Raw genomic sequence first — 10,066 nt, forward strand, 5'->3', positions numbered from 1 at the left:
GGGCACCATCAGCTTTCTTCACCACATTTGCTTATGCACCCATTTGTCTTCAGTGATCGTGTCATGGAGGTGAGCACACAATGATACGATTTTTTGTTCTTTGATGCCTGATAACTGGTCCCTTCGGCACCACATTTGCTTACTACTATCCTTATCAGAAGGGAGTGGGCCCTACTTAGGGTGGAGCAGACTTTACAGTCTGATGGCTCTAGATGGCGGACAGTGCTTAGGGAGAATAACCTCTGACCTACTTTCATTGACCTCCAAGTGTATAGTCATTTACCATGTGTAGCAAGCAGCTAGGTTTGGCATATATTTGGGGGAGACAACTCGGAAGAAATCGTTCTGTTTCCCACAGTGTGGCAGCACCTGGAGAAGGTGCTTTGCTGGGGCTTCGGTCTCACCGGTCTTCTGAGGTGGGCATGATGGAGACCCCTCCAAGTCCAAATAGCACTGACTATGGGGGTGCCAAGCCTCCCTCCCGGAAGGCTGGTTGTAGTTCCACTGTAAGTTTTCTCCCCAACCCCCCACCACCCCACAACCACTGCCGTCAGATCGCTTCCCACTTCTAACAACCCTGTTGAGGGTTTCTGAAGCTGTGAATCTTAAGGAGAGCGGACAACCTCATCTTTCTCCCAAAGAGCACCTGGTGGATTTGAACCACTGACCTTGTGGTAAGTAGCCCAGTGCCTAACTCATACCACTACCAGGCCCTGCTCTCTCCACATGCACTGCTTTTAGACAAAGCAGCTGCCCATTTCCGGCTGATCGGCCAGTTCAGGATTGAGCCAGATCCCTGGACAGCAGGCACCGAGCATGTCAGACTCAGAGGTGGCTCTGGGGGCCTCCCCTTCAGGCAGCGGCCTGGAAGAGGTGGAGCAGGTGGGCCGAGCTGGAGGGCTTGGGGCTCTGCTTGTTTGGCATCTCTGTAAGCGGGCCCGACCCGAGGGGCTACTGATAATGTCCCTTCTGCCCTTTTCCTGGCCTGAGAACTCCACAGACAGCAATCCGAGGCCCTACTGACTGGCAGACTATGCTGGGGTGTGGGAAAGAGCCTTTGTTGAGCTGCACAGGGCTGGCACAGGTTTGCTGTCCTCCCACAGCCCCAACACTTGCAGGCACTCCGCACTCAGGGCACTTGGAGTGGCAGGGCCCGGTACTTGTGGGCACTCAGGCTGTGGTGCCTGCCCCTGTTACCACTGTCATCATCGCCATGAGCCCCGTCCCCCCCAATCTGATTCAGCTCCTGTTGGTGGAAAGAATCAAGTCCCAGTGGGGAGAAATGATGGGATCAAGCCACAAAGCCCACGGGGCTCAGGAACTCACCTTTGGTGGAGCATCTGCACAGGGGGAAGGGATGCAGGTGCTGGGCCTAGACCCCTGCAGTCAGTCTCAGGTGTTCCCTAAAAAGGCACATTGTGCAGATTAACACCCTGCTCCAGGGACTTATGCATAGGGAGCCAGGAGGCTGGGCATGGAGACCAGCGTACAGCTCTGGGGCATGAGGCAGCCCTGCCTACGGGCAGGGAGGTGGGCTGATCCTGCAGGCAGGCAAGCAGAGGGAGGGGCAGGGCCAGGGCGAGCTGTGGGGATGGGGATGGGGCGACCAAGTGCACACTAGAGGAGGCCTGGAGAGGACACTTCAGGTGAACAGCCAGCCCCTGCCCCGTTCACTCACTTAATCACTCCTACCATGTGCCGGTCCACAGGGCTGAGGACCACCACTGAGGAGCCGTCTGAGGGTGGCCCAAGCAGGCAAGGCCCTGGGTGGGGGGGGGGGGTCCTCGTCCCAGGAAGCGCACCTGCTGGAGTCAGGTAGACAGGAGCCCTGATAGGTCAGCAGTGAGGCTCATAAAAGATTGAAGCAACACAGCCCCTTTGACGGCTGGGCTGCATATCAGTTTCCCACTGCGGGAGCTGGGCGGCCCAGGGGGAAGAGGTAAGTGGCCAGGATGCGGGAGCCACGGCCCCCAGAGCCTGCCGAGGGAGCCGGGGCCATAATGGTCAGCAGGGAGTGGACCTTCCACTGTTTCTGCTTCTGCCACTGTGACTGCACCGTGCTTTGCAGAGTCAACTGTAGGTGACAGCCCTTCCCCCTCTGCTTCCTGAGACCCCTATCCCCCACCCCACCCCAGGCCTCCCCTCCCCCTCCAACTGCTCCTGGGGACAGGAGTCCTGAACCTTCCCTGGAGGTCTCAAAGAGGCGGTGAGGTAGAAGACCCGGCAGGGGCGGTTGGTGGGGGGCAGGGGGAGGTGTCACCAGGAGACTAAAGCTCCCCAATCCCGGGTGCACGCGGCTTCCAAGACCCCCAGTTCTCTGTCTGTGCAGCAGGTTACTGGACCATGGGTATCCAGGCAGATGCATCCCCCAAAATGCAGCAGCTTCCTTAGTGGTGGGGGGTGAGGGGAGGCAGTCTGGCAGCACAGCATCTGCTGGAAATGCTGGTTCCGGCCCAGGTCCTAAGTGAGTTCCCAACTGGAGAAGGAGAAGGCTGCACAAGGAGCTGGCTGGTTGAGGGCCGATGTGGGAGGGACTCTGTCCTGGAAGGAGGGGAGGCCTCAGTTTCCGCCTGACCGTGGGCATATCGCTGCCCTTCCTCCCAGGGTCTGGGTCCCCACTACTCAGGGAGTGTGCCCAGGGTGCAGAAAGCCAACACTCACCCAATCCAGGCCTCCTGCTGGCTGGGCCCGGGGCAGAAAGGGGTCTCCGGATGGCGGATGGTGCTGGGCGCTCCGAGCTTCCCGCCATGTGGCCTGGGGCCATGGTTGCCCACCCCTCGCCTGTCAGCCCCCAATTTACCCCGGGGAGGAGGTGGGGCACTCTGGAGAGCTCACTGCTGGCAGGCCCAGGAGTCCTGGTAGCCTAGTGGTTAAGAGTTGGGCTGCTAACCACAAGGTCATCGGTGAGAAATCACCAGCCGCTCCAAGGGAGAGAGACAAGGCTTTCTACTGCTGTGAAGAGTGCGTCAGTTTCAGAAATCCACCGGGCCGTTCTCCTTCTGTCCTGTGGGGCCACTGTGATCTTCAATGGGCTTGATGGCAGAGTGTGTGTGTGTGTGTGTGTGTGTGTGTGTGTGTGTGTGTGTGTGTGTGGCGGGGCCAGGGGCCTGTTGTAGGACTTAGCAGGTGATACGCCCCTGCACCTGCCGTGAGTACGATGAGGTAGAAACAACTCCCGGGAGCCTAACTTCACCGTGAAGGCCAGGCTCCTCGCAGCCAGTTAGCCTGGAGAGGGAAGGGTCAGCCCGTCCATCGCCCAGCAAGCAGGGGTGCAGTTAGGAACGAGACCAGAGCCTGTCACAGGGATGTGTCCTGTGACAGGCAGAGCCTTGTCCCCCCAGACCACCATCCTGCCTGGGGACCCAGCCCTGGGTGCCTTTGGCGAGGTAGCCACAGCAGGGCCTTGCCAGATGAGAGGCACGCCTAGGCGGACAGGAAGAGGTGCACTGGGAAAGCAGTCCTCCCTCATTTCCGAATGCAGGCGCTTTCCGGAAGAAGGAGTAGAGAGGTGGTTGCGGGGAGGGATGTGGAAGAGCTTGGGACCGTGCCCGGCCCGGGACCAGGTGGCTGTCATCTGCCAGCCAGAAATCCCATCAAGCGTCACCAAGCAGGCACTGGATCCTTTGTCACCAGCTCCTCGGGCTCTCGGGTTTCATCTTTTCAGGGGGACCTACCCGGATGCCCAGCCAGACTTGATCCAGCCCCTATGCCAGTTACGCCCTCCCCACCACCACCACCAGCAGCACCAACATTAGTGGTGGGCCAGAAGGAGGCCTTTCTCAGGAGGGGGTGTTGCTGGAGTGCTGTCTGCCCCCCCACCCCACTAAGCCTATCAAGGCGGACATGTAGCCCTGGGTTACTGGCTGCAGAGGGCGGGCTTGCTCCCGTGGACAGTGGGAGGCCACAAAGAGGGTGAATAGAGCCAGGGTCTCCCTCAGCTGGAGTTAGCTGGTCCCTTTGGCCACACGCAGAGCCAGCTCCAGTTGTGGCTCTATCCTTCTCACCCAGCAGGAAGGGGCTCCCCAAAGCACTGGTCACTGAAAGGCAGAGCTCCAGCTAGGGCCCAGGCTACCTGTCGCGCAGGCCCTCTACAAGGACCTTCCGATGACCAGTCCCTCTGTGGGGACTCCTGACCCCCAGTCCCTTTGCAGCAGACTGGAGACTGGGGAGGAGGCAGGACAGCCTGGACTGGGTGCCCTGGAAGAGGGTGCCAAAGGGAGTGTGTCCATGGCTCTCAGACACCCAGAGACCACAGGCATCACTTGAAAGACCACCCTACAGGTGTCTTAAGGGGAGGCACCCAGGCAGAGAGAGGCTGCTTGGAGGGGGACTTAGAGAGGTGCCTAAGGCATGGACCCTGAGATCCAGCTCCTTGTCTTGGGCAAGGGTCTCACATGAGCAGACATGGACGACCCCCCTGCTGGGCAGTGGGTGCTGAAAGAACTCAGCCCGGGTCCCCCCTCAGGCCTTCTCCCCGTCCTGCCCTGTGGGGTCTGGGGTCAGCTTCTCCCACCTCCAAGGACTCTCCTCCCCAGAGGTGAAGGTCATGATTGCATAACAACAGCTGGGATTGGCTCCCGGGCCCTCCGCTCCTGGCCTTCAACCCCAGTCTTCACCTGCCAGGGAGCCCTGCTGCCACAGAAGCTAACCTCTCAGCTGCAGCCCAGCAGCCACTGTACAGGAGAAAACACCCGGACTAGGCCCGTAAAGATGGCCACGCAGAGACCCTTCACCCTGTCCTCCCGACGGACCACAGGGCACCAAGCCTCAGTGCTCCCCTGCCACGTGGCCGTCTGTGGTTTTTACGTTGTCCAACCTAGGCTCGCACTCATGCTCCCATGTGACCCCTAGAACAGCAAGAGGTAGTCGGTGTCTGCAGGCGACGCCATGCTGGCTGGCACCTGGTCACCGCACAGCGGTCTCTCAGCTCATGGCACTCCTGCCCTCTGTGCCCAGAGGACCTGCCCGGACCTGGTTCCAGCACTGAGCACAGGGCCCCAATCAGCTGGCTCAGCTTCAGCAAATGTGTGCTGCGTGTCCGCCATGTGGTGGGCAAGAGTTTCTCCAGGGGTGGGTTGCAGCGCACCAAGGGCTTGTGGCCAGCAGAGGCCTGGGAGGATGTGCTCCAGGCAGTTCCTGCAGACTTCCCTCGGTCAGTGGTTCTGAATGGCTGTGGCCCCCTAACACGTGCAGTCTGCAGGGGGAGGGCCATCGCCAGCTCCGGCAGCAACTCCTGTCTCTTGAAAAAGCCGCGTCGTGCATGTGCGTCAGGTGTAAGCATACTCCTCCCTGGAGCATCCACTGAGCTCCCCGTCTCCCGAGGAAAAGCTACTCTCCCTGCCCCTCACAGCAGCACCCCAGGCTACTCCCGGCCTCCTCGGCCACCCTCCTTCTCCCCAGCGTGCTCTCAGCCAGGCTCATGGTGGTGGCCTGGTCCCACTGGGCTCCCCCTGCCCCCGCCCCCACCCCAAGGATAAATAAAGGCCCTGCCTTGGTGCTCCTGGGTGCTGCATGAAACTTAGCAGTCCAGCTAGAGAAGAGGTATCTGGGGACCGGGGTCCCTCAGCATTTCTGGGGACCGGGGTCCCTCAGCAGGGCCCCAGGTTGTCCCAGGAGACCCACCCTTCCCCCAGCCTGCTCCAAGCATACTGCCCTGCACACCTATAACCACCTGCCCCCAGCCAGGGGTGAGACATGCGCCTAGAGTTCCCAATACTTTTCATGTGACCACTCGCTCTGCTAGGCATGAGGTCCATGGTTCAAACCCACCAGCTGCTTTGTGGGGGAAAGACGAGGCTGCCTGCCCCCGTGCAGTCTGCCTTGCAGAGACACTGTGATCAAAGTGGACTTGACGGCAGGAGGTGGATTACGTAGGGGGTGGGGGCACTGGTCAGCCAGGATGCACTGATGCGCAGCCCCCCTGTGACTGACACTGAAGGGGCTTCAGCGACGCTCCCAGGATGGACCAGGAAGAAAGGCCTGGTGCTCTGCTTCCAGAAATCAGCCCCAGAGGGTCACAGCATTCCCCCACTTCCACTCCCCGGTCATGGGGACAGCGCAAGGTGCAGGCCCATTCAGCCGACGGGGGACAGACTTCATTTTGACCTCAGCGAAACTTGTATGAGGAGAGCAGGAGAAGCTTAGGGTCCCCAGTGGTGGTCCAGGCTCCACCTCTGGGTACGAACAACTCCCAGACTGGACAAGCGTGCTGACCCCGAGGCCCACATCAGAGCCAAAGCCCACCAGCATCTCCGAGGCCCCTACCACTCGCCCTGCACACCTCATGGGTCATAGTGCCACTGGTTAGGGAGTGAGGGGGCAAGCTGAGGGCAGCAGAGAGCAAAGCCCAAACCGCAAGCCAGTATCGACTCCCAGCCACCCCGCTGACAGAGTAGGACACTTCCCCTGCTCCCCTAGACACCCCCCCACCCCCCAGCCCCGCACAGGGTCTTCAGGGCAGCAGTCTTTACAGAGTCAGATGGCCACGTCTTTCTCCCGGGTTTGAACCATTGGCCTCTCAGCAGCTGAGCACTTGATCACTGCATCACTAGGGGTCCCTGTGGAGGAGAAGGCACCTCATAAAGTGGACAGTGAGGTACAGTTATATGACCACATCCCAGGTCGGCAAGGCCCCTGTCTTCATGTCTGCCACACACCATGCAAACAGGAACTGGGACTCCACTCCAAGTCAATGTCCAGCTCCACTCAGAGTCAATGTCCTGCGCACAGTCCATGCCCCAGTCCAACTCCATTGTACTTACCCTTCACCCAGCATGCGCCCCGTCCATCCTGGGCCGGCCATGATGAGACCTCCCCACCCTCTCGATGTCTCCCGTGAGCCAGCCCCAGCCCCAGGTGGAGGGTGGGGCCGAGACATCCAGTGTCTGTCAGGTAGCCGAGAGTCTTCCAGGGTGTGGGGGGAGAAGGAGGGCAGGCTTCCTGGAAGAGGTGGCCCAGGGGCAGGGGAGGGTGGCACAGACATGTGAAGGCAAGCGGTGCCGAGGGTCTGTCACTGCCAACGTCTGCAGACCCACTGGAGGCGCTGGCACCGGTGGGTGTGTGTGTGTGTAGTGTTGGGGTAGAAGTGGACAGTGGGGTGTGTGACGGTGGGCTGGGTGTGGCTGGCCGGTGCGTAGAGTAGAGGTAAACAGCAGAGGGAGTGGGGTGGGCTGCATGTGGATAGAGGAAAGGGGTCAAGGTTGATGGAGGTAGAGGTAACCTATGTGTGGCCAGTGGGCTGAGTGTGAACAGTGGGGGGTAGTGGAAATAAGGAGGGCTGGGGAATAGAGATGAGCGGGGAGGAATGGTGGACAAGAACCGTGGTCAGGAGCAGGTGTTGCAGCCACGGGAATGGAGAGGTCAGGCTGCAGCCTCGGCAGGAGCAGGTAGTCACCTGCAGGCTGCCATGGAATGGGGGTGGCTGGTGGAGGGTGGCAACGGTGTCATTGACCCAGGCAAGGCCAGCCCAGCAGACGCACACTTCCCACCTGCCACAGGCCTCAGGAGCCCTCAGGTCAGAGGGAGGGGACTGGCCAGAACCCTCTGCCAAGGTGCTGGGCCAGGTCAGGGCAAGGGGCATGGCGAAATCAGAAGCCAGGGTTTAGTGCAGGGCTGGGTGAGTTTTTTTCTGCCAAGGGCCATTTGATATTTATAACAGCATTCTCAGCCATACTGGTCAAGCATTTAAGGCGAGCTCTCCCCTCATGGGATGGCTGGAACCGCTTCTCTTTGGTGAGGCATGTGCTGTTCGCTGGTGTGGGTGATTTTGTGAGTGTGTATGCATTAGGCTGCTGCTAATCACAAGGTCAGCAATTCAAAGCCACCAGCTGCTCCACGGGAGAAAGGGGCAGTTCTACCCTGTCCTGTAGGGTCACTGTGAGTCACAATTGACTCAATGGCAGATATACGCACGGGGGTACCCCAAAATAATGGGATTTTTTTTCAACTCTATGTATTTAAATTTATTTATTTTTACCAAACAACCTGGTCACCTTCAAAGTACTGTCCATTACACTTAATACATTTGTCAAATCTGCGATTCCATTCTTGGAAACATTTTTCAAACTCATCTGTTGGGATAACTGACAGCACCTCCCTCGTTTGTCTCCTTCACCTCTTCTACGTCGTCAAACCACTGTCCTTTCATGTCCCTCTTCATAAGAGAAACAAAGAGAAGTCACTTGGAGTGAGGTCAGGTGAGTAAGGTGTATGGGGCAAGAGAGCATGTTATTTCTTGCCAAAAACTGCTGCACTGAGATGGCTGCGTGAGCATGTACATTATCGTGGTGGCAAAATCAGTCCTCCGTGTGCCACAAAGCAGGCCTTTTTTGTCACACATTTGTATGCAATCTTTTCAGAACCTCTCAATCGAAAACTGATTAACAGCAGTCAGACCTGGTGGAACGAACTCCAAATGCACTATCCCCCAGCACATCAAAAGAACAAAGGAGCATCATCTTATTCTTTGATTTCACTGAGCTTTTGGGGGGCGGGGGCAGGGTGACAATGGCCTCTTCCAGTGGCTTGATTGATGTTTGCTGTCGGGGTCATAAGAATAGCACATGTCTCATCACCGGTAACGAATAAAAAGTCTAGGTGCCTCAGAACTGTTGTTTCAGAGCACGGCATGTTTCCCCTCGACGGTCTTTTCCCTGGTCAGTCAGAACCCAAGGCACAAATTTCTCAACCACTTTTCTCATTCCCAAATCTTCTGTTAAAATTCATTAAACAGCTCCAAGATAGTCCAGATAACTTCCCCATCTCTTCAATGGTCTGTTCTCGGTCTTTGAGCGCACAAGTGCACGGATTTTGTCGACATTTCGTCCATTCCGGAAGCTAACAGACATCCAGAATGAGATTTGTCGTCAATCAACATCTCACCTTTTTTGAAACAAGAAAACTGCTCGTACACTTGAGTTTTTCCCATAGCGCTGTCCTTGTAAGCTGTGTTCCACATCACAGCAGTTTCTGCAGCATTTTTCCCCTGGGCAGGAAACAAAATTTCACAGCCACATTCTGTTTTCTTAAATCGGCCATCACAAAAAAACGAGGCTCATGCGAAACTGCCTTTACAATAAATTCACTGTGGCCAGAAAGAACCTTCCCAGGCGACGCCACTGGGTGCACTAACTCAGAGTTGCTCAATGCTCGCCTATTGGGAAAAATGCATACTTCGAAAGCTCTGCTGAGAGCTTTTGGTGGGGGTGAGGTGTTACCCCCTCGTATATGTGTATATTTACATCTGCCCACAGGCCTGATGTTCCCCGTACCTGGTTTAGAAGGTTGAAGGCAGCCCAAGTGAGGGGGTCAGGGAGCAGGTCGGGGTCGGGGAGGAAGGAGCCGAGGGCTGATTTCTAAGCTGTGAGAATGTGGTCGTGAGCGTGGGCCCAGGGGAAGAGCCAGGAGCAGGGAGAGACCAGGAGGTGTGCACCGAAGAGGTGACGGCACAGTCACAGGGCATCTGTCCATGTCCCGGCACTCCTCTGCTGACCTCTGTGCCCCTCTGTCCACAGGCCCCTCCACCCAGCGGCCGGTACAGAATGGCCCCTCTCCGGATGAGATGGATATCCCCAGAAGGTAACACACCTGGCGGGTCAGCCCACGGCCAGGGTCCCTTGGCAAGCAAGACACCCAGCAGCCAGGGCGCGGAGGGCTGGGGCTGGGGGGCCGGCGGGAGAATGAGGGCAGAGCCAGAAAAACGGGAGCAAACACATTCTCTGCCGGAAGTCAGGACCAGGAAGGACTGCGAGTGTGCATGAGGGGGAGTGTTTGCCGGCAGCTCCCAGCGTTGCATCCTGTGGTCACCCAGCAGGGACTCAAGGGCCACAGAGAGGTGCTTTCATTCACACGACCCCGACCTTGGTGCATCCATCCCCCGAGGGTCCGTCCTGAGCCCCGGCCCACCTGCTCTGAGCCTGGAGCACCTTTCTCCTCCATCCTGTCCCGAGTGCCCTGGGCAGGTGGCGTGGCCATTCACGTCTCAGCTGAGGACACTCTGGGACCTGCAACTCCTCTTGTAGTGGTGCCAACCTCACGGTGGGCCAGCCCGTGAGCAGCTGTCCCCTGA

General features: G+C 58.2%; 1 protein-coding gene across 3 annotated transcripts in view; it reads left to right on the plus strand.

The window, feature by feature from the left end:
* Nucleotides 1–10,066, plus strand: part of EVL (Enah/Vasp-like) — a 91,579-nt gene that overhangs the window by 62,804 nt on the left and 18,709 nt on the right. For all 3 annotated transcript variants that reach the window (XM_013003727.3, XM_045288203.1, XM_045288202.1), the window contains exon 4: nt 9,513–9,576. In XM_013003727.3, the coding sequence (XP_012859181.2) occupies nt 9,513–9,576 (64 nt within the window). The remainder of the gene's footprint in view (nt 1–9,512; nt 9,577–10,066) is intronic.

The sequence above is a fragment of the Echinops telfairi genome, unplaced genomic scaffold (genome assembly GCF_000313985.2).
Source record: "Echinops telfairi isolate 266 unplaced genomic scaffold, ASM31398v2 ScPeMD7_18;HRSCAF=68, whole genome shotgun sequence".
Lineage (NCBI taxonomy): Eukaryota > Metazoa > Chordata > Mammalia > Afrosoricida > Tenrecidae > Echinops > Echinops telfairi.